This window comes from Scatophagus argus, chromosome 7 (assembly GCF_020382885.2).
Source record: "Scatophagus argus isolate fScaArg1 chromosome 7, fScaArg1.pri, whole genome shotgun sequence".
Classification (NCBI taxonomy): domain Eukaryota; kingdom Metazoa; phylum Chordata; class Actinopteri; family Scatophagidae; genus Scatophagus; species Scatophagus argus.
Window position 1 is genome coordinate 10,905,146 of NC_058499.1, and position 25,738 is coordinate 10,930,883.

General features: G+C 41.7%; 1 protein-coding gene across 1 annotated transcript; it reads left to right on the forward strand.

Moving 5' to 3' along the window:
* The first annotated feature begins 2,180 nt into the window (after window positions 1-2,180).
* fbxl22 (F-box and leucine-rich repeat protein 22) lies at window positions 2,181-7,927 on the forward strand. The gene is given in 3 exon segments (XM_046395080.1): window positions 2,181-2,470; window positions 2,473-2,827; window positions 7,435-7,927. Coding segments are annotated over 3 exon segments (792 nt in total). The 5' UTR covers window positions 2,181-2,382; the 3' UTR covers window positions 7,784-7,927.
* The last annotated feature ends 17,811 nt before the right edge of the window (window positions 7,928-25,738 follow it).

The window sequence follows — 25,738 nt, forward strand, 5'->3', positions numbered from 1 at the left end:
TGTTTGATGTTTATTTTCTTTTAATCTGGAAACAAAAAAAGAACATCTTTACACATCTCTTCCTGCTGATTTTTGTAGAAACCCAGCCAGTGTATTAACACATCCAGACCACATGAAGCAACTAAAACCAGGCAACTTAAAAAAATCTGCTGTAATTCTTCTTATTAAATCAGTGATTCAAATGTATGACATCTGGTTGAATAAGGGCACTTCAGAGACTGTTGATCAGATCATTAGTGTTAGTTGTTAGTAAGTTAAGGTAAGAAATTGCTGGACAAAGGGAAGTACCGTAGTAGTTGTTCTGGGACTATTAATCGTAACAAATAGATTTGAAAAATTAAAATAAATTTGATAGATTTTTTGACCCAGAAGGGCCAAACTGTTTTCCCTTGAATGGCCAAAACTGTCCAAACTTCTATTGTATTGTATTACATTGTACTACTAAAATGCAAAGTGTTATTAGGATCTCAAGGTCCCTTCCTGCTCAAAATGTCTCTCTCTGCCCAACATGCTCAGATTATAAAAAATAAGAAACAGAGATCCTACATAAGAACATTTTACCCCATGAAAAATAAAACGGCATGAGCTTTATTCTACACTTTTTAAAATCATTTTTAAAATGCATTCTGGGTTGACCGAAGTGAATCCTATTGAAAAAAATAACATGATTTAGAAACTTTATCCTAGACTGTAGAGGATTTTGTGTGAGTGTGTGTGTGTTTTAAGTAGACCAAACAGTCAGGAGAATAAATGTCAGATTCATTGATAAAGGATCTAATAAGTTGCATCTCTAAATGAAAGACAAGCTAACCTTTCTGTTCTTAGCAACAGTTCTTTCAGCCTTTACTGATTCTGTACTGTAGCTTCTTTTCCTTCCGTGGTTTATGTCTTTAATAATCTTCAATAGCCAATTGTAAATGCACCATATGTGCACAGTTTGATGTACACTTTAGGAAATGTTCATTGAGTTTATGAGCTTGCCACATGCACATTCGAGTTTAATTGTCCGAACACCTTCATGATGATGGGTCTACGCACGACCTTAGAGAGAGCGAATTTTTGAGCAAGCCTGTCTTTTTTTGTTTTTTTTTAAATTTGTTGTTTTTCTCTTCCCTCTACCGAACATCTCCGCCCCCACACACACATAAGAGCTCCCCTCGGGACACGTGCCAGCCAGTCAGCCTTCTCACTCGGGCAGGAACAAGCACTCCTGTATGATGAGGAACAGCTGCTCTTCCTCGCCTGCTCACAGGTGGCTGTGGGCTCACTGCGCTCTTTCCATTAATGACACAAGTGGCCCTTTATCCCCACCCTCCTTTCTTTCTTTTTCTCTTGAAGGCTAGTTCACAGCTGCTAATAATAAGCTCGCATTGCATTGTGTTTGTTTGATCTGAATTTTTGGTTAAGGACACAGTGACTCAGAGTACAGACTGTAATCAGCCTCCCAACAGAGGCATTTCTCAATGTTCCGCATTCAGATGACAAGTGGAACAGGACATCACTGGTAATGTGGTGTGGCGTTATGACATAGACCTAATGGGATTTTGCCTGTTTGAAATCTCGCTGTGTCCTGTGCGCTCCAGTTGAGCAATTTCAAATACAGTGAGTCATAGTTCACTGTGTTCCTTTAGTCCTACGTAACACTGTTTGTGCTTGAGGCTTTCTCTCACGTGACGTGTTGGCCAGGTACAGATTACTATGAAAACGATTAGGCTCTGTAATGATCCTAAATATAATACAGGAAAAATCTATGAGGCACTTCATTTAATCCATTGTCTTCTTATGTAAGCACTACCTCTGTAAAATGTATGTTAATTGCTGTTGATACCATGCCAATAGGCTTATTCTACTCAGCGTGGTTTGCTTTTACCTTTCATTCATTGCACTGCCTCTCTCTCTCTCTATCATGTCTGTCTTTAAACATTGAATGTAGAATTGAAACGGAACACTAAACCAGTTAAAGAGCCTCTTCAGACATGCCTGTCTTAATATGGTTTTCCACACAAAAAATTTCAATTATGTCAAGAGCTATAATTCAAAATATATTTTTTGAGGGAAAGAAGACTTTAAGGCTCAATAACATCTGAACAGTTTGACTGTAAGTTTATGCTGCAGGGCTGTTTTCTTGCACTCCATTCTGGAGGTGTTTCCCTTTTTTCTTGTGTCCCTCTGTGTGTATCTGTATATACGAAGTAGGCCAGGGCAGTGTAAACATCTGGTCAATCCAGTTCTCACTGCCTGTTGAGAGCCATGACAGATGGAAAGGGAGCGCATGGCTCAAACACTTCCATCTTTGACCGTACCAGCAGTTGTCTTCCCAAAATAGCCTGCACTCCCCAGCCTTATATGTGCAGGCCTCCAGCGTGTGCCTGAGGAGGAATCATGTATCTAGGCCACACAATACAGGGTGCAGGCTCATTGTTGCTGCTTACCAGCAGGCCTATCACCGCCCCAGGGACGAGGCCTCTCTTTCTGTCCTGGGACGGATCACCATGCATCTCACCCAGCTCAACCGCGAATGTCTCCTCCACCTTTTCTCCTTCCTGGACAAGGACAGCCGAAGGAGCCTGTCCCTTACCTGTCATCAGCTGCGTGAGGTCTTCCTGGACGCCCGCCTCTGGAATCTACTTCACTTCAGCTCCCCGTGTCAGCTGAGGAGGGACAACTTTGTGCTGGGACCCTCATTGCGCTACTTGACTGTTAGCTGGTACTCCAGCAGGGTGCAAGTGTGCAACATTGAGGACTGGTTGAAGACCTCGTTTCAGAAGGACATCTGCAGCAAACATGAAAACCTGGTCAGCACTTTCCTGGCCAACGTCTGCCACATGTGAGTGTTTGTGTGTGGTTCTTCCCCTGCTTTGTCAAGTGTTTTATAACGATAACTGGTAAAAGAGCGTGTTCTTCTAATGGGCGTTTATCAAACAGACTGACAGAGGGTGCACAGAACAACACTAGCACTTTACAGTATACTGTAAGGTAATCTAAAGTAGTGGCTCATGGCCCCTTCCAGGCGTACTATGCAGGATTTGTCAGTTGCTGTTTGTACCAACACCAGGTGCAGAAATCAAATGAATTCCAATCAGGAGTACTTGTACTCCAGGGCGTACTTGGAAAGATTGTAGAGTGACTCAACAAAGTACAACAAAAGTACATCCACAAAGAGTCAGCTATAACCATTCATTTAAGAGTTACTCTAGTTAAGACTATTTGAACGCTAATTAGCAAGCAGAAAAAATGAAAAAGCTAAAAGCAATTGTTAAACTGTTGAAATACTTCACTGCAAGTGATGGATAAATGGTTTAAACACATCTATTGCCAATCCATGTGTTTGAAAAATAGAAGTTTGACCAAACTAACCTAAACACAAACAGTTAAACTGTATGAAAATACTGGAATGTCCACTTTCTTAGAAAAATAACACCCAGTTTGAAATCAATTCAATTTAACATATTTGGAACTTAACCAGTTTTGTTGATGAAATGCTACATACGTTGATCAGGCTTGACTGTATTACAATGACAGTTGGGAAACCACTGATAAGTAAGTGATTAGACTGGTGAGCCACCCACCCCTTGTGCTGGTCTTTGATGACCAGCGAAGGAGAGTCAACAAGCAGCTATCTTTCTCCAGAATCTTCCTCCTCTGGAAATATCCTAAATACCACAAAGTAAGAATAACTTTTCGGGTTCCTGAGAAATAAAATTGTTCTGTAATTCACACACACACACAAATAATAAAAAAAAGAAGGCTTAAAAAGAAAAAAACACACACCCAACTGTGAGCGCCAGAGCTCACTCAAGTTTTTCTGCTTTATTTAATTCTCTTGTGATCCCTGATATTCATCTTGGGGATCCTGACCCCCGGGTTGACAACAGTACAAACACATGAGCACTGAGCTGAATTAATACCACCACTCAATTAAAACTGAGTGCAACTTCAAGTTAATTTGGGTGCACTGTGTTTTTTACTGTCATTTTTGTTCATCACTGCAGCTGCTTTTCACAGGATGATACTAAAATATTTTGCAGTTGCCTGCTGTTTCACAGTTTTGCATCACACACAAACTTTTGTCTCAAAAATTGTTATTTCTGCTCAGATGTGCCTGGTGGATGATCACATAATTTTCCCTGTTTTTGAAAGTCATTGACACCCGACACAGGGAACCCAATTGTTTTCATCTAGATGCATACAGCTTATGAAAGTGCTGCGTTCATCTGAAGGTAACAGGAAAGAAAATCATTAGAAACAGATGTTGTTTCTGGAGTTGGCTGTACAGACAGAAAAATGACAAATCTGTGGGACACAAGACAGATTCTATTAACTAACATAACTGTGGTCAGATATCAAATTATATCCACTGAAAGATGTGACAGTTGGATTTGATAGGTCACCGAAATGTGGCTCTATTAGCTTTTGGCCTTGTGTGCGTGGCTGGCTGCATGCAGCAATCAGCCCATAGAGGCATAATGAGGTCTCTGGATAATTTCTCCAAGGCAGCCAGTGATAACCGTCAATGTGAGGGAGCCCGGCCACAAACGCAGCTGGCTGGGACGAGAGGAGGGAAGAGGGGCTGGCTCATTGGCTCAGTGTATGACCCTGTGAGGATTTCCTGTATTGTGAAATTTGAGATGTGAGACATGAGAGCTGCGAGATCCAGTCAAAACTAGAACCACCTACTTTGTCTGGGTCCTGTATCTCGGTGCCCTTAAGGCACACTCATTGCATACTGATAAACCCTCCCAAATGGTCTCGCTGAGAAGAAAGCAAGTGCACGTGACAAAGTGGGAGGGGATGCAGAGAAGCTGTGGGGGTGATAGAGTGATTTGGCCTCAGACCCTCCCAGTCAGCTGCAGACTGGAGATTTACGCAGGCAGGTGGAGCCTACAATTGGCTCTTTGTTGCTGTCAGAGGAATGAACATGTGCGTCTGTCTCTGCCTGCCTCTTGGATAGGACTTCATGCAAACTCTGACGCCAAGCTCATGTCTGTCTTTTTTTCTTTTTTCCTTCATGGAAAAAAACTATAAAACATAGATTGTCTATTGTCTTTAGTCCTCTTTGTAATGTAGTATCCAGTGTACTGTTCTTCTAATGCCATGTTACATTAAATCAAGATGAATTAAAATGCTCGACATTCCATGTGCAGGTTGCACAGTGGGTGGCACAAAAAGTTTTGGCAGGAGGTTCCTGTGGTTACATAGTAGTTTCGTTCCAATATTTGATATGTACCATATGAATAAATTGATGCTTTCTCTCTCAAAAGTAGCCAAAGAACATCTATGGGTTGCTATTTCAGTTATAAGACTGAAATGAATTCTGCTTGCAAAACATGTTTTCAGCTGACAGCTGAATTTCTTCTTTTTTTCTTTTTTTTTTTTAATATTCACTGCTAAATTTAGACATTAAAGCATGTCCAAAATCTGTGTAGCATGTTTGCAACAAAACCTTCACTTCAGGGACCAGAGCAGCTGAATGTTAAATGTATTTCTTAGTTCCTGTTAGAGTTCAGCGGATAATTTGACCAGATAAAATAACCGTTAGGAAACCAAACAGGTCATTAGAGAGATGATTATGGGTTAGCAGTGTGGTGTTCTGCTCGTGCTCTGCCCAGACCAGACTGCCCTACATACTGTTTGTTTTAATGTGAACATCACGTCTCAGACCTAAATGGAGAGGAAACAGCACAGACATTTTTGTAGCATACACAGGATGGAGTTGGATAGACAGATAGATTAAACAGCAGTAGGAAACAGCACGTGATAATATTGTTGTTTTTTTAAAATACCACATGAGATTTGTTTTGTTTTGTTTTTTTGTTTTTTTCATCTAATGTTCCAAATAGCTGCAGCTGTACAGGACACATCAGTGGAATCAACTTGCTGCTAGACAAAAAAGCATTTTGCAAAAAACACAAACCAAGACGCAAACAAAGCAGGCCAAAATTTCTTCATACACAGTTGTTTAATAGTTTTTTTTAACAGATTTCTTTTCAGTCACCTGGTGTATTCCTGTGGTCCATGGAAAAACAAGGCAGAGAGAAAAAACAGGATGAGTTTACCACCACAAGAGGTGCTGTGAGACAGTTCTGTAAAATGCCTGAAACTGAACATTACTAAGTGTGTGTGTGTGTGTGTGTGTGTGTGTGTGTGTGTGTGTGTGTGTGTGTGTGTGTGTGTGTGCATGTGGGCATTTGTGTGTGAGAAGAAAGAAAGAGAGAATTTTAATGAGGACAGAAGACAAGGTGCCATGCAGATAGTTATGTCCTCTGGTGGTAACAAAGCAACAGCACAGCACACACACACACACACACACACACGCACACAGTAAGGGGAGGTGCCTTGAGAGAGTGTATTATGTAAGAAAGGTTGATGAAGTTTTTATTACTGTCGTGTTTACCCTCATTCACTTCCCTCATGTTCTGTCTCTGCTGAGACGCATGAACTGTAGTCATCAGAGACTGCTGACTCTCCAGATACCTTCAGCTTTGATCTCTTGTCATTCCACTACCACCCCCCCCCTCCCCCCTTCTCTCCCCTTTTTAAATGTCAATACTTTGCAATCACATTCACTGATAAAGCCACACATTGGCCCCATGCAGCAAAGCAACAGGGCACGTGGACTTAATGTGTTGCCCCATGGTCAGAGGTTACTGGGACAGAACCCTCCACACTTGCAGGCAACTGGAATATGTTTGGCTCACATGTGGTAAAGTGGTAAGATTATGTAAGTCTTTATGTAATCTGCATCAGTGAATGTGAATGACATCCTCAATCCTTTGCCATCAGAGCGTCTCTCTGCCAGCTCTGTACTGCCAGCCTGCCAGTAGGTTGCAATGCACCACTGATAATTGCTGGAAACATGCAGTAAGCACATGCGTTTCTGAGAAACAGTTCACATTCTTATCACAAAATTAAGCATGTGAAATTTTTTTGTAGTGCTTTGATTCATCAAACATCCTGTAATTGTTCTGTGCACAAGACGCCATACTTCATTTATTCATACAAGCTTTTTAGAGGACGGAAACGCATGATCCCAGCGGGACAGTGTGTTGAGAAAAGATAGCTTGATCTCACCATTGAAGTGCTCTTTCGTACAGATTGTGTTGCAGTCCGTCAGTGGTGTTGTTTACATCTCATTCACACACCTCGGATAAGGCTCACAATCTATGTGCTCTTCGCTGTTATCTGATTCTATTCAAGAGACCTAGAGAGCATTCATCTGAAAATAAGCACACACGCCACACAACATTGCTTACTTAAGACTTGTCCTTCTGCAAACAATAATCCCTCTGTATATGTCCTTAGGCGTGATGAGTAACAAGAGAACAGAGACAGTGACAGAGAACAAGTTTTTGTACTAGATGTGCTTCGGTAGCTCCAGTGTGTGGAAAAACCTTTCTTGTTTATTGACTTTACTGGTTGCTGTCTGCACCACAGGTGTCCCAACCTGCTGTCCCTGACCCTGTCTGGCTGTGGACACGTCACAGACCAGGATGTGATGTCCGTGCTGCAGTGCTGCAGGAAGCTGCGCTGCCTCCACCTGGAGAACTGCGTCCGCATCACAGACTGCAGCCTGGAGGGTGTAGCAGCTCATGGAGACAGGTTGGAGGAGGTAAAGGTGGACTTCTGCAGGAACATCACTCAGGCGGGGCTTCAGGCCGTCAGAGAAAAGAGGCCGGGCATCCGGCTGAGTGCAGAGAGGAGCGCCGATATGATCCCAGACAGCAAGCCTGAGGAGAAGGTGCCGCTCAGGAGGACCCTGCAGAAGCTTCTGCTGTTCTCCTGATGGAAATGTCTTCATATCCTCTCACAGGGACCACAAGGATTATGGGACTTCTGAAATGATCAACGACTGCGTTTCTTTTGTACTGATTTGTATCTGCATTTCATAGAAGTGTTTTGCACGCTTTTTATACATTTTTATACAGTACATGTTGAGTATGAGTCTTCCTTTCAAAGACACACACTTTTAAGCTGTCTGTACTCCACGTTATCCTCAACACTGAGATTTCAAGACACACACGCTCATGCTATCATATAAATTAATTCTTAAAACCCACCTGACAACACTTCTAAAACTCACTAATTAGGTTAGGTTAGACATTGCTTCTTTAATTCATGTAAAACCTGCAGTGAAAAGCACCATTTATTGTTTCACAGATTTATAGGACAAAGTATATATTGGTCAAGGAATAGTTTAATATATAGCTCCCTGTAAAATGGCATAAATTGTGATTTCCTTCTCTTTGGTTCTTCATACAGCTACACGTTGGCTGTTCTAGCATAGTGGCATTGATCTTCTCTTCTGTTGCTTAACAAGCAAATACATGCATTTCCCACAACGTTGAACTGTTTCTTTAATGTGATGTGATAGTTTGAATAAAATATCACACGCAGGAGGAGTTCAGAAGAACAAAAGGTTGCACTGTGTGCTCCGTCTCTGTTATGTCGGACGTGTCAGAGCTCGGATGAAGGGACCTCTGAGGGCAAAGGGTGCCTGAGCTCTGATGTGAGACATATGAAAGTACACTGATTCTGGAAGTGTGCCTGTGTGCGAATGATATTTGACAAATTTATTGCTTACAGTCCTGTGACTGCAGCTCAGTCATATATTTTCAGGCATGGGCAACTTGATGAGGAAAAGGCTTCTTTCAGTCCAACCAGGACGTGCATGCTACACATATTTACATTTGGAAGGTCACAATATTGTTTTTCTCTTTACTTTGATTTTGTTTTACTTTTTTTTTTTACATAGTTGTGTGTGTGTGTTTTGAACTCGGTGTGTATATGTTTTGTATTTATTTATTTATTAAATTTTTTTATGTCTTGTGATAGACAGTAAAGTTTTTTGCAAAAGTGAATCTGGAATCATTTTAATTAGATCTGTTGCTATATTAAGATACACAATTTCTTATAATGGTGTTAATATTATAACAGCTTTTTTACTGGCGCTGCAGATTGGTTGCTTGGATACTTTAAACTCGGTGAGTTCAATTTCAAAAATTCCATTTGGTTTGTAAGCCATTAAACAGGCACCAAGGGGATGTTCAAGAGTAATTGTATCTTTTCAGTGAAATCAAAACTTTGCATATTGACTCGTTAAGAGCCAGAACACATTTTAATTATGCTGCTGCCTGCTGTTTTCTTCTAATGATAACTCCGTAGACACACATGGTGTCCCATTAATTCTACGGACAAGTCTGACTGACGCCAATGGATTGTAAGACACGATGGAGACAAAGGACAGGTGGGTGAGGATAGCGTAGGACATTCTGTTTTAATACACAGAAATGTGCTGTTTTCCTGCAAAGAAAGCTTCAATCCAAATAGGCCTATAACTCTGCTATTGAACAGAGAGACAGAGGCTTACTGTTTAGTGGCCAGACAACAAAGGCTGTGTTATTAACTTTGAAGAAATATGCCTTAATAGCAAAGTGCTTGTCAGCATTGACTGTTCAGAGTTATGGCTTCCAGGTGGGGAGACTCCTGTGTCACATCCGGCTGCCTATGGTGCTTCAGCACAAGAACAGGGCTCGGCTCTAGACATGTAACAACACGACTGTGTCAAAGTTTCACTTCGCTGTTTCCACATGGTGAAGGGGTTTATTTTTTGTTTGTTTTTGTTTTTTTTTATGGCTGTGTGATTTCAACAGAGGACAATTTTGAAAGACCTGTTGTCCAGATGCGTGTCCTTGAAAGCACTGCCTATGCTGTGCAAGCTATTCAGTCTGAGACAGCTACATCCTTTTTTGTTACCCCACCAGTACTGATGTGAGTAACATTGTATGATTCCTCATTTGTACAGCGTCTTCAGTCTATCTGAGTTGTGAACAAAATATCCAAGTCCAGCTCTCATTCTGATGGAATCCAGTGATTTGCACCTGAACAAAAAGGCAGTCTGTGTCTGAGAAGAGTGGCCACTATGTTGGATATCTGCCGATTTACTGTGAGAGAAGCTCACACTGTGAGCTGAACAACTGTTTTCTGTGTGCGTGTGTGTGATTGGATATTCAAATTATTGCACAGAAATGTCTACACATGGCAGGGACCTCACAGTATCTGCTATTCACAATCTCAAACATGTCATGAGATGCAAATGTTGGTCGGTTTTATTTTAGTGTCTTCAGCTATGGTTGGTTTTATTTCGCTGTTCAAAGCACGGTTCACCAGAAAGTTGGTGCAGTATAAATCATCCAAGATCAAATGGACACACACATGCGTCTGTCTCCACATTGGACGATGAAGCGTCTCAAACTTCTTTAAGCAATTCTGTCTGAGGTGAAGCAGACTGGGTTGGCGGTTTGGGGCGAACTATGTTTTCAAACAGACCACACTTTGCAATTACATCCCTGCTTCACGAGAACAGTCTGCTTGATGGTTAAAAGTACTTAAGCAGAATTCTGAGCCAGAAGAGTCCTGGTTAAAGCAACAGTCAAGATGAAATGTTTTGTTTTTATGACCTACTTCAAAGGACGGGAGGAGGGGAAAAAAGACTTGTTTGACCTGTATGATTAGTGTCTCAGTGGAGACACGGGAGGACGTCGCATTGCTGGTTCCCTCCATTTTGTTTTCCATTATGTAACTATACCACTGATGACATGAAATTGTTGCGATTTTCCATCCACTGATGCTGATGTGCTTTCCATGATACTTCGCTCAAATATCCCACCCAGCGTGTTCAAGTCCTTGAAGAGGTTCATTGTCAGTGGTGTGAAAGGTATTCTGATCTTTAATTGAAATAAAAGTAACAAAACCACAATGTGAAGATACTCAGTTACAAGCAAAAAAATGGAAAATAAAATAATATAAAATGGAAGAGCTTAAGTACAGCAAAAATCCTCAAAATGATACTTGAGTACCTTTACCTTTACCATAAATCTGAACTAAACGAACAGCAAGATTTCAAGTCTGTCCTCCTGACAGAAAGTTGTGTTAAAGGATAATTCCTGAGGGGATGATTAAATTTGTCACTCTTGCTCCATTAGAATAACAAATTTCATTAAAAACGTTCAGCTGAAGGACACAGCTAACCCTCTAATCATTTTAATTAGCTGCTCTGCTCTCCACAAGTGACATCATGTGGAGACAAGGGAAACTAAGATGTTAATGATTTGGAATTTTTTACATTTAGTTTGGGAGGCCTGTGAGTGTTGCATTTTAATGTGAATCACAAAATACAGTCGTAGTCGTATTTTAAAAAGTAGGCCAGGAATTTTGTAATTTGAAATGATTCTGTACAATGAATGCGGTTTTCAACAGCTTCAAAACAACTGTGTCTTAGTTTAGGTTGATTGTTTTTAAACCTGGACCTGACACTGTTGCACGGAGTGATCAAAATTGACTTGGCAGAGCCTTTTTTAATTCTACACATTATCGCTTGTCAAAACCTGCAGCCTACGCTAACCCACAATGCAACTCATCCACAAACAGCTCGTTCAGAGATTTTGGTTTGCTACACTAATAACAGGTAATGTTGCCTGAGCAAAAGCCTCAAGCTTCAGATGACGAGCGAGCTACTGAGGTCTGGTAAGGTCACCTTCAGATTCCACACCTCCGGATCAAATCATCAGATTTCGCAACCTCTGAAGCCACACAATTTTGTTCATCTTGTCCACATGTGCAGTAGTACTCCCCCACACCTGTAAACAGACTTTGATGTGTAAATTCAGCACAGTGGACCACAATAACAAATAACTTTAGGAAACATTCTGCTGTAGCCTCTAGATGGGTGTAAACTCTGTTCTTATAGCCTTTGAATATTATGAAAAAAATCATTTTTAAAACTTGAATGTGTTCAGTATATCCTTTTATGTTCTCTACCTTCTCCTGTTTAATCAATAGAAACAAAAGCTTAATAAGAAAACAATTTTTAATAAAATAGAATCACTAGAAAGCAATTGTTCTAAAGCTTCATTGTTATACTGCAGGCAGCAAAGCAGTTATGGTAAACAACATTCATTTTGGCTGCACTGAAAAGCTGTGAATCTATCCTGTAACAGAGTGTCAACAGAGAGCTAAATGGGAGTGACTGTAGAGCCTACATGCTACACACACTGTGCAAAACATTTTTGGGTTGCGAAAAAAAAAAAGCCCAACATATAGTCTGCATCATCTGTATCATTAGCAGAACAGATTCCTCATATGATACACAAAGTAGATGCCCTCAGGTTGAAGGCAGACAAAGCGTGATATCTTCAGGGTTCATGCCGGGGAGACGGCCTTTGAGGCAACAGTAGCGTGAGCTTTTTTCCCCCTGTGTGTAATATGAGCTGAAAAAGACAGGATGCTGGTGGCAATAGAGGAAGGGGAACTGAAGCAAAGAAGGTAAAGGGGAAGGGGTAGCCATTTGATCCCTGAAACCTGAAATCAGCAGTTTCCTGACAGCCTTATAAGGTCAGCCATTGGAAGCATTTCTAGTATCCTCCCACTGATTACTCACCCACGGAGAGGAGGGGGGGGGGGGGGATCATATAGAGACTTCAGCAGAGGAAGGAAAAAGAAAAGAGGGAGGGCTTGTGTTTTGTTTTTTTGGCATACTTTGTGTGTTTGGGAGTCCGTGACCCAGTGGAGTGCCCGTTTGGGGTCAGACTATAGTGGAGTGGCTGTGCTGATCTCCATCTCTTCCACTAAAGAGGACATCTGAGCCATGTTGTCATATCAGATGCAGAGTGATTTCACTTTAGTGACTAATCAGTAACCGTGCTACTTTTCACAAGCCCATGTCTTTACGTAGTCAGTGTCTGGGGTGACTTAAAACCCTACACTCTACCCTGGGGGATGAGTAAGACAGTCTAGACAGTGGAACCATGTGTTATCTTATCTTATCTTCTTTTGAATTACGGGACGGGAAGGGGGGTTGTAAATTCCTCAGTTCTTCTATTGTCACAATAAAATAAGCAATGAGCACATTGCTGAACTGGTCTGATATGCCTAGTAAAGTCTCTGTTTGTCTCTGACACGTGCTGTTTGATGACACTTTTTATGTCTGACACTTCTGTTGATGACGCTCAACTTATATATTTTTACTGTAGTAAGGTTTTGAATGCTGAACTTTTACTCGAAACTTACTAGTCTTACATGCTATTATTTCTTCTTTTATTTTAGTAAAATATCTCAGTACTTCTTTTGCCACTTCTAATTCTTCAACCAGCTCTAAAAAACACAGGGGGCAATCTTTACAAAATTTCAAAGGGTGGATCAGCTAGATTTCTATCTGATAAAGGAGGGTGTTTGGGTTTGCCCATATGAACATGGAATGTAGGTCCATCTTATCTGGAAAGCAGACGCGTGGAGTGACGAATGTGAACGTTTCTGAAGCTGAGATGTTGGTTCCAAATCTCCTGTCACAGTCTGAGAAATACTGAGAAAGACGTTATTTTTATTTATTTATTTATTTTACGCCGTGCTTGTTGCAGCTGTGCACTTCAGTGCTTGTGTGTGCTGTCTTGCACCTGCTCTGGTAGGTGTGAGTCGGCCCTTGAGGCCCCTTCTGCAGATGGAGAGGCAATTTTGATAATGTAGCAGAGCTTTGAAGCCTCTCTCTTGTCCTAGCATACTTTATTCCATCCATATTTCATGTTGGAGTAACTCAGAGGCTCATTGCCCGAGGTCTCGGTCCTTAGGTGGTTGTTTGGCTGTTTTCTGCCAAGGCTGCAGTTGAATTACTGAGAGAGCTGTAGTCTGTTACAGCCATGTGTAGATATAATCCTTGGTTTGATCATTCCAATCCAGGATACACACAGGGTGATCTTTAGATGTTAAAACCGAAAGTAAGAATAGTAAGAATTTATTTTTTCATGGCAACACACCACATACGGTGCCGATTTCATGAGTTAAACCTGAGAGTTGAGATTTGTCTTCTCTGCACACACGTGCCGATATTCTGCAAGATGATGAGATGAGATGGGAAAAAGGAATGATGCAGAGCAGAAGGATAGCTAACGGACACATGGAGTCCAGAGAAGAGACGATTTTTGTGTCTGTCACAACATGACAGCCAAAAATTAAAAAAAGAAAAAGAAATGGCACGGGAGCCGCCTCACAGCCGGAGGTTTGACTCAGTCGTTTACAGTCTCTCACCTCCCACTTTCACACTGTCAAATGTGAGTTTCACTAAATGTACATCTGTCCCAAAGTTCAATTTGAAACATTTGCTGGTGAAATGAAGATGCTCTATCAAAAATTCAACAAAGATTTTTTTCTCCTTTCACCTCATGCTGGCAACCTGCAGACATATTCTTTCAGTGCTGCTTCCTTCCTGTTTCCGAGAAAGCATCATGTAACACGTCTGACTAAAAAGGGAGTCTTAAGTAATGTAATCTCCACACTAATGGCATGCAGAGATAAATGACTTTTCACTTTCAGATTGCCTATCTCTATTACAAGTCACTGGAAATTCAGATTAATACAGGCCTACACGTTACTGGAAATTTGCTGCAAAATGTGATATGAAACACATACAGCCACCTACTTTTGCTGTTATATTATGATGTCAAATTAAACTGTTCTAGATTGTGTTATTGACAGACAGTGAAAAAGCTCCAGAAATCAACCTATTTTCATAACAATATGTATTTATGCACACATCTCCCTCGATAGTTTTGGTACGATCTAATAATTCCAAATTTGATTTCCCTGTGGTTCTTAGCTAACTTGTTTTGGCCCGAGGCACACACAGAATAGGAGGCAAGAGCACACAGAAGTGGGGCTACTGCTCCCCTGTGAGCCAGAGGATGGGTCTATTTGTGGAACTATTTCTGTTTCCGTCTGTCAGAGCATCCACAAAGGCTGCTGAGCTCTGGCCAGAGAGCATGTGATGGAGTAACTGGAGCACTAAAGGGGAAGACAGTGAAGACACTGACGATGCTCTTTGGCTGGACTCTTCAGGCAAGGACAGAATCAAACACAGTGCAAAGATGACACTGAGCTGATACTGTACACCCTGTGCTGTGTTCCCCCCCCCCCCCCCCTCCCGGGGCCTGGTAATTAGACAGGCAGTATGAAGGCCCTCTGTGTCGGCTGTCGATCACAGCATCTACAGAGAGGCTGCACACTCGGACCAGACTGCTTATCCAACTGGTCACACTCTGCAGGGGATGTAGGAGGACAGCCAGCCTCCTCTGACGTGAGCATGGATGGAGGACAGAGCAGCAGATGACATGTGCAAATAGGAGTGGGAGGCTGAATGAAGCACGCTTGTGAGTCACAGCATGGGCACATGAGCGCGCTACTTGTAATGACAAGCTTTCAACTTGAATTCATCATGTGTTCACTCTTTTGTTGTCAGCACTCAAACTGCACAGGGAACATGGATGTAGAGGATTATGAACACAGAGAGCAGTAATAGGTTTCTAATTTTGGTTTGGTGAATGCAACAGCATCAGACTGCTATTTAGTTTATTTTTTTAGAATGAATTAAGAATTATGAATCACTTTATTGGCAGTATATATATTTTTACATACACATTTGTCTTCTGCATTTAACCCATCCTTAGTTGAACACACATGCAACACCCGGCAAATTACATGCATTAATCACTCCACCACACCCAAATCTTTCCTACCCGTTCGGTGGGGGAATCAAACCTGTGACCCTCTGATCACAAGCTGCTACTCCATCCTCTAGGCCACGGCACAAGGTACAAGTAGCTATGAAAGTGTCATCTGAAATCCTTGTTCTTGTAAGGTTATCTAACCAAAACTACATGAGCCTCAATGTGGCATTAATCTGCTTGTCTGTTATTGGCCAGATTTTGAAAAATCAAGTTGATTGGCACTGAAAACAGGCTGAAATATTCCTACGGTATTCAACTACATATTACATGTCATGTTATACAAGACAATAAAAAATGCATGTGTATGGATTGATTGGAAATATGTGCAAGAAGTAGGCTGCAGTATTTCCTTCTCAAATGTTATGCAGTAGCAAAAAGTAAAGTGCTGCATTAGATGGAAATACAGGTAAGTAGCTAAAACAGTTATAAAAATGTATCTAAATACAGTACTTGAGTGAATGTACCTTATTAGCCTACTTTCTACCGCCGGTCATCTTCACTGAACAGCGGAGCAACCTGACGCATCTCATTGCTAACACTGGACTCTATGACCTCATTCAGATGATTTCCCACACGATGTATGGCTCAGCTGTGACATTTTAGATGGCTCTCCACAGATGTTTTAGAAAATGAATTCTCTGACTGGTCATGCTAGACCTCACATTTCACATTGTGTCTTGTTACATTCTACTCAAAAGGTGATGCCAAAGGTCAGGTCAGGTGTGGTAAGAATAGCTCGGAGGTCTCTCTTGTCAATACCTTCCTGCAGAAGCTCAAATGAGTGAATAGGGACTTGGTTTTGCCCCAAATTCTGTAGCACCCTATTAGATTTCAGTAATTGTTTACCAGTGACATGATGGAAAACAAAGTCACATTGTTTAAAAAAAAACTGTCCAAACTTAAACTTAAACTTAAACTTCCCATGTGGGTTGACTAAAATTGTCCAGATATTTGTGTTAACTTTCCAATGTACTTTCTACTGTCGTGTTAATCACTGTGTAAACTTAAGACATTAAGTTCAATAAATAAACGTCATGTTATGTCAGTTTACACGCGTTTATAAGACAAATCTGCAGATTAATTAACAACATGCCGCTGTTTATTTACTCTATGATTTTCAATCATATCATCTGATAGCTTAGACCACATTGTATATGTGAAAGGTAAACACAGGATGAATTTGTTTTTAGAAACAAAGTCTTGTTTAGAAGTGTTGGGCGGGAAAGAGCAAGAGGATGATAGGATGAAGGCCACCAGCCAAATCTGAACGTGGTACCTGTCCAAGACTCTCAGGCCACCGTGAAGCCCCAGTACACACTGTTTTCATTTACGACCAGAAACTGACTTTGGATTCAAAAACATTCATAACAAGTTTCTACTCTCCAGATTTATGCACATTAAACCTCTCTGGAGAGTTACAGGAACTTGAATACAATCCATGTGAATTCTGCTAATAAACTGCTTCGTTAAAATCTCAAGAAATCTTCTTAAGTTTGTAGTAGTTTGTCAGTTTTGGAACTACACTGACAACAGTGTTCCTCTTCTCATATAATTTTCAACAGGAAATCAAATATTTCCCAAAAGAGAAACTGAATATTGTGAATATTGATTTTAGCAGACGGAATCTTCATTTCTCTCATAGTCACAAGTCCCAACACATGAATTTACTAACTAACTAAAGTGACTGCTTAAATATTACATGACCCTTTACATATGTGAGAGTTAAGTCACAGCAGAAGGAGGAAATGTCAGTTATACCACAGGCACCTTGGACCAGAGGTCATGTTTTCATAAGAGAAGTTTACAAAAAGCACTACTAAGGTCAAGGACAATGAGAGGTCGCTGTGTGTTAAGCACCAGCAAGTGCACATTCATTTCACTTCTCAAGTGTTTCCGTATCAGGCTCAAGTGAGAAGTTGTTGAGATACACGGCACCATTTGTCATTTTTAATACAACTGGTGACTTCTGTCATTCCTCTCTGAGCAGTCAAAGCTCATGCCTCCCATGTCAAGCCACTGTAAACATGCATTCTGTTACCTACAAATCTGAGATGCCTTTGAAAAAGATGACATCATTTCATGCTCAGTTATTAGTCTTTGTAAAGTGGAAGCACAGAAATACACACTAATTCACTAATTGGTTGCTCTTGAAAAATGTTTGGGATGCTAATACACTACGGCACGTGACTGCACACAAGCGCGCGCACACATTAATGTACAGAAACCCACTGACCTGCTGAAAGCCCATCCCCCGCTCTCTGTTTCTCTTTGCTAAGAAATACCAGCTCCTCGGCTCCTGGGCTCAGCCATCTGTGACACCATGAACCTACTGACCTTGTGGAAAAGTAGACCTGTAAATTAGCCTAAAACATTCGGGTGAAACCTGTCAGGAGGATCAGTTGTCAGGCATAATGTGCTTAGCTGTGTTTTGAGGTTATTTCCCCTCTGTTCACACCCCTTTACCACCATGTGTCTGATAGATATGTTCTATTACTTTAAAAATCAAAATGTGTGTTATGTTTGTTTCCATTGCATCATGTACTCTCCCTTCACATGATTATATGGTTTCCTCTGCCTGCTCTGAATACATTAGAGCACCATTTAAATATGCAACATAGTCCATGTCTAAAGTTACACTTACTGCACATACTAAAATGTGAATTGTTATTTCATGGTCCTGTTATTCACCGAGGGGAAACACAATCACGATTGCAGACACAGATATTGATCACAGAGGAAGTTGAGAAGCTGTATCTGGAAAAAAATAACCCACAGTTTCACTACATGGTCACGTTTTATTGACTAAATGAAAATACCACAGAGAGGATGGGCCTAACTCTGGTGAACTCCAGCCAGCCCAGTATGAAATCATGTGTAGACGTAGTTTCACACGCACAAAAACATAGATGGAAAATTTAATGCCTTACGGGAACAGAAAACATGTCATTTAGAAGTCCTGGGACTTACAGAAAAGGAAGATTTAGTGCTGGATAAATGGTTGTAATGTTGACTGTCCTTGACTGGCTTAGTTTGTGGCTATACATAATTAGCTGTGTGACCATTAAGCTGTTTAACCAAGATCCTGCTGAGCTGAGCTCCCACCAATTCTGTGTGAATTCAGACCTGCTTGGAAAGTTAATGGGCCATGGGGGGGTGTTGAGCTAAAATTAGGCAGCTGAGTTTCATCCTGACTATGAGATTTGTCAAAGTCCACAGAATACCCCTCCAACACCCCCTCCCTCCCCTCTGTCACTACTACTCTTTAGACTGTTGGCAGATTCATTTGCGCTTGACCTAGTTAATGTCTCCGGAGAGACGGAGGAGTAAACACCAGCAACTGCTTCTCGACAGAAAACCTGGAATTTTCCACACTCGACACACCCAGTTCACGGGTCAGACTAGTGGTGGTGGTGGTGGGGTGGGGGGATTTTTGGCTTGCGATCTAATACAGGGGAAAATCACCAGCTTTTACAGCTTGATAACACTTTAACATTAAAACAGGTCAGAACATATTGAGGTCATAAACTTTATCCAATCAAATACCTCTCCAGCCCCAAAATGTTGTCATGATGAAATCTCAGTGATTTTTTTACTTTGCTTGATTCAGTCAAATCTTACAGGTTATAGTGTCCTGTACTTTATTCTGACCCTGCCTTTAATGTCCATGTAAACACGTGGTATGAATGAGCTGTGAGCAGATAAAACACACCCAAACTCTCAGTGAGCTTTACACTGGCAAATGACTTTTCAATTAACAACGTGGTAAGAGGGTAAATTGTTAAGAAACACTTACAAAAACAACAGCTGTTGGCTGAAATAGCTTTGTCTTGCTTTACCGTTGTCAAAAATGTTGTTTTAATATCCTCCTTTATCACCCTGAAAGACACAGAAAGTGTTTTTGCCACCACAGTTTAGATGTATCATAACAGGAAAACCACTGGTGTACTTGATGAAATTACTCATGGCTGCATTAAACTTAGCTGTAACTGGTACAGGATTCTGGTGTTGTGCCTGCTGTCAGACCACCATGACTTATCATGACATGTAATGGACCCATTCTTTATATTGTAGTGGAACAAGTCAGAGGAGGAAAATCACTAAGGCCTAACACACAATACCCCCACCATGAAACTGAAGCAGCTAAATGGAATTCAGTCAATTACTGATGTTATTATGTATGCATTTCATTTTGTCAAAATGTCTTCTGTGAAAAAGGTCCACTCTGGGTAGCCTGCATATAAACTCACTCCCTCCTTAACTCATTCATATACAGCGTAGTAGACACTCAGTAGTTCACTCTAGTGAGCAGTGAGCACATTTCCCACTCTTATAAATCATCAGTTCTGGCATCTATAATGGGACATGTTAACATGAACATTACTGTTTTGCCTGAGGAAGAACCGTAGCTGGATAAAATATCACTAATAAATTAAAGCGAGTGGTGATTCCAGTGTGTGGGTGGTCCTCATACTGTAATTTTATTGATCTTCCTGTATCTATTGCATACCCCACTGAGGTTTTGTTGACATGCACGTGACTAGTCTAGAATAGTCTCTTATAACACCTTATAAGTCAAGTCGAGCCAAGTGCTTTTTTTAATTGTCATTTCAGCTGTTTACAGTAGTACACTGAACAGTGAAAAGAGACAGCGTTCCTCCAGGGACCAGGTGCTACGCTAGCACTAACATTAACACCTATGACAGAAAAATGTTTTCCTATTACAATGTTAGCTATGGTGCTAGTGGGAGAAGAACCTGCTGCCTGAATCATTCATCCCTTGCTTTTTTGAGACTGTGACTGCTTCACGAGGCACATGCTGTATTGACTGTTGCACACTGCAGCCTCACCATATTGTATTAAACAGCAGAAAATTCTTCAAAAACTTTTTTATAATTTAAAAAAAATGTAGCCAGAAGTGAACACTCCTACAAAGGCTTTGAATCTTCATCCTTTAGTGAATTTTCAAATAAGTATGATATCCTGTGAACAAGAGGATTTATTCTATGAGGTAATTGTGCTGAAGATCACGTAGAGGAAGGATGCGGCTGTTTGCACATGTGTGCTCATGTGAGCAAGATGCGATGACATGGGAAAGAGAGATGGGGTGGAGGTGGCAAACAGTCTAAGGTGACTGACCGGAAGATCACTGAAGGAACTTAGACAGGAAGTGTAAAAATGTGAGAAAGTGCAGTGAGGAGATACGGGAACAGGATTAGTGTACTGAATGTAGATTGATAGAAGGTGTGTGTGTGTGTGTGTGTGTGTGTGCGAGAGAGAGAGAGAGAGAGAGAGAAAGTTGTGGGCAGGGGAGGGAGAGGGAGTCACGTGTATGCCAGAATAAGCACAGAGCTGCACTACTGGGGCACTCTCTGGATACCGCAGCACGTCAGACCCTCAGTCGCTCAGGTCCCACATCATGTACTTTCTGTAGCAACCACACACTGACACCTGTCCTCCCCCTTGCCTTACCTAACTTCATCCCGTGGGCTTTTCTCTCGCTCTCTAGCTCTCTGCAATAATTCTTAATAGTCTTATATAGTCTTTGCTCTACTGGTGAATGTCTACCCATGAATTCATGCTTAAGAGTGCACATGCTCTTATGCAATGTTGTTGTTACTTTTGAAAGCCACTGTAGACACACTGGCTCATTTAAGCTCATGCATAAACAGAAGGTAGATGTCCAGTGGCCAAGCATAAGGTACAGTCATCGCATGAAATGTCATCTTGGTGTTTTTGTTTCAAAGGATGTGCTGGAGGAGAAGCTCACTCCTCCCTGTGGCCCCTGTTGGATCCCAGCACTGGTCCTCAGGAGAAGACTGGAGAGATGCCAGGTACTTTTTTCACTTTGAAAGGGTGGGATGACATCCAAACAAAAGAGCTGTAGTCCTAATGTGGGCCTCACAATGTTATGCAAGTGTGTGATTGCAGCAGCAGCATATAAAAAAAAAAGGAAAGAAAAAAAAATACATAAAGCCCATGTTGAAGCTTTTCTGTTCCTATTGGTGAGAACAGCAGAAACCTCACACCTGGGGCAGGGCCAAGGACACGTGTCAGTCGCAAACAACCACTGCTATTAAAAATCTGCTCTGGCTGGAAATTTCAGAGGACTGACTCTTTAAGCACACTGTAAGGTAACTCCGAATGGGTGACTAATGCATGTGTCCTTCTCTGCCTCAGTGGTGAGGTGTGACTCTGAAGCATCTCAAGGTGAAACTGCACTCTGACATGCTGCCTTCGGGATAAGGACAACGTGGCCCCACCACCACATCAGCTCACACAGTGACTCTGACAAACATACTGGCATTCAACACAATTCTGAAAATTACTGGCTTCATTGGCAACAAAGAATATAATGTACACATGGAAATTTCAGTTTAAGGTACATGATTAGATGCTCTAATATTTCATTTATTCTGCAGAGCTACCTGCTCTTTAGTTGAAAACAACAATGAAAAGTACATTACCTGCTAAATATTTTGAATGTACTCAAATGCCCTCCTCTTTGATTATGTAATGCTTTGAGACAAAAAAGATAAATACAAACAATTAAAATTTCATAATATTTTTAGTTACAGTCTACATTTGAGATTTACAACAGTGCTATAACGTTTATCATTTAAAATAAATCTCTTTAAACATCTGAATGTACACGCTTGTGGGGCTGTCAGAGCAGACCTGCGATGAAGTTTCGGGTCAAAATTGTGCTATGAAAGCACCGCGATCGTCGGCTCCCCTCTAAGTGAGGTTGGATGGCTGCCTACTAAGAAATTATCAGTCCATATTGCATCACTTCTAGATAGGATCTCACACTAAAACACCCACATAATGATCCCATAAAAGTGCTAGCAGAGGGAGCGTGGGCAGTTCTACATTGGACATAGATTTGGCGGCTAGCCTGCTGTCAGCAATCTACAAGGCTCTTCACAGGAAGCCTCAAGTAAAGACTTGATCAACTTCTCAGGAAGTATCTGGTGTGATGTCTGCATCTAAGTATTACCCAATTATCTGCTTTTTTCACACCACATGATCACAGCCCTCAAATGAATCTCTCCTGGCAGAAAAGTGTTGTAGTATAGCAGTCAGGTTCACTTTCATGACTCCTGCATTTTTTTTTTTAAATCTCAGAAATCCTCTTATGTAACCCTAACCCTCACATAAACATCATATATTATACCATCCCCAGCTCAAAATGTTACATCCTCTGGAATCAATATTAAGACATTTGGTAAAGGCATTAGACAAGCTGCAACAACCATGAATCACAAAAGAGTTCAGTCTGTCTTAAAAGGCCTTTATTTTTTTTTTTTTTTTTTTTTTTGAAGTGGACAGCAATACTGAAAAGCCAGAATGTGCGTAATGCGTATTGGCCCAAGTTCCAGCCAAGTGAAGGAATTATTCAATGTGCTGCGAAGGCAATGCTTGCGGTGAGCTCACAGTCCTCTGCATCATGCGTAGCTCTCCTCATCTGTGTGTGCGGAGAGCGCAGGCTGGAGCACTTACATAACCCAGTTAAAATATACCCCAGTCACATGTAACGTTCAGCCCTGCAGATAGATATCCCACTGTCGCTTGAGCTGCTCTGGCAGCCGTTCAGACATTAGTGAGAATATAAACACACACACACACACACACACACAGAAGCACACACATGCACGCACATGCACACACACACAAACAGACACAAAAGATTTGATAGTTATTTGCTGCCAGACATTCTCATCTGCCTCCATGTGAACTGTGTGTGGAAAATGGTCAAGGAGTGAAGTGCATGTGACTGAGTGGAGTTGGACCGGGAAGAATCCAAAGAGGGAGAGGGAGGGTACATGACAGGGTGCCGGAAGTCCAACCCTTTAAAGTCATAAAAAAAAGGCAGTATCACTTCTCCTCTGACTACATAACCTCTAACACCAACTCAAAATGCTATTGGCTGAGCCTTGCCACACACAACTGGCGCCCGACCGCGCCCCCCCCCCCCAAGCACCCCAACCCCACCCCACACTGTTGAAGCGTGCCCACATTACATGCACTCACATTTCTGGCGTGTGGGTGGGGTTAACTTTGTGAAACTAGCATTTACTGTAACAGGATGACATATCTGGAGGAGTAAGCTGCACAAGTGAGAAGTGCTTTTCTAACCAGGATTAGCACAAGTAACACAAGTAACAGAGTCCCGACTCAGTGAAGCTCTGCCCAGACTGTGCAAGAAATACACTGAATTAGATCATTTCAGTCCACTGTGATTTCAGCCTTTTTGTTAGTCATGTAGAACATATCTAGAGCTCATTATGAAACGTTTAGGTTATCACCTTCAACTAGATTGATGAGTGCAATAAGGTTTTAAGCCTTTTTAGAGGAAGACACGCTCAGTTTATTTCCAAAGCAGCTGGTCCAAGGACTTAAACTTTGCAGCAAAAATTACGTAATTTTGTTATTACAAAGCTCTGACTGACTGCAAAGCCTGCACATTCTGCACCTAGATCGATCACGTCCTGCCAGTCCTTCTATCTTTAAGATCTGATCTTCTCTGCCAAGGCTCACATATTTGTGTTTACGTTTGTGTTTTTTCAGTGCAGCTCCTTCACGTGTCATTAACACTGTAATGAACATTCCAGTCGGTCTTCTCCTCCCTCCAAGCTCAAACCAAAGCCTCTGCCCGGGTTGTACCCTGTGTATTAGTGGTGAGCAGTTATAATGTGAACAATGCTGTGGAAAGCCTGCTGATCAGTGTCCAAATTTAGAGACATGCTGCATGGTGTACAGCCTAACCACACACACACACACACACACACACGTCACTATAGGTCCAGATTTGGGTACAGGACAGCATGTGGACCAAAGCCAGGGTGAGCCAAGCTGAGTCATATGCACAGCTCATTGGAGGGGAGAGCTGCTAGTAAGACAAGACACACACATACCACACATGCACATGCACACACACACACACACACACACACACACACACACACACACACACAGCCAGCAGCACCCAAACATTCTCATATATACACTCGTATCCACTTGCAGCACGCTTGCAGGTAAGGACACATTCTCCCATTCTGCAACACGCGTGTGAAACGAGGGTCAACTGAGGCTGTCGGCTCCTCACTCCAGCAAATGTTTTCGGTGGCTAGCTATTGTATCAGGCACGTCACCCTGTCTGAAAATGAAAAACAGATTGTGCAATGCTGTAAATTGTACACACATGCATGAAACCCCTACAGGCCACACTGTATCCACACTCTGGGCCCATAGACTGAGGTGTGGCACTGATGCTCACCCACGCACACGTGCTGATGCGTTTCTCTCAAAGACGTGGTTAGGGCAGATGTTCAGTGTATGCCCTATAATAAAGTAGGCGTGAGGCTCTGATTTGGCTTTTATTTTTTATGAATGAGAGCGGGAGACATCCAGTCTCTGTGGGATACAGAATGAGCCAGCCTCTCTGACAAATTGAAAATCACAGTGCCAGTTTGTGTTGTGTGACTCATCTCGGATCCTGACAGGAGAATGCACAGATAAAAGAGTTTCCCTTTGTGAGGAGATTGCAAATTGCTGCCGTTGTTTCTTTATGTGGTTGACAAATTGCGGCGCAACTGAATGGGGCCGGATTATTGTTAATACATAAACGTTCCCGGAGATCACACAGAAGATTTAGTGAAACATTCAGAACAAAGAGCGGTTTGACACTGAAAAACACTTTCACCAGAGGACATTTGAATAACTGTGTTAATCTGTTACTTACATAAATACAGCTGCTGTTTTCTCTACATGTCATAGTGTCTCCGTACAGTTGAAATGCTGCATGTATGTGCTTTGATCCTAAAAAAAACCAAAAAACTGTAGATGTCTGTTTCCTGTGCTTTGAAGGGGACATGATGTACTCCACAGCGAGTTGGAAGCCGCGAAGACAAAAAAGGGAAATGGGAGTTTGCTGGGAATCTGTAGGAAGCTCTCGGTCGTCACAAAGTCTGGGGTCACCAGAGGATCTGGGCCTGGGCCGCAGAGCGACAGGGGACTGTTTATAGGATGTTTAAAAGATTGCAGCAGGCTTACAGGACAATTAAATTTTAACACAAGTGGCTCACTGTACCAGCAGGCATGTCACCTCGACCTCATGGGTGCTCTGGTGTCTGCGGCGTGCATTCTTCACAGCAGGATGTGATTAAAGGCACAGCAGTAAAGACAGT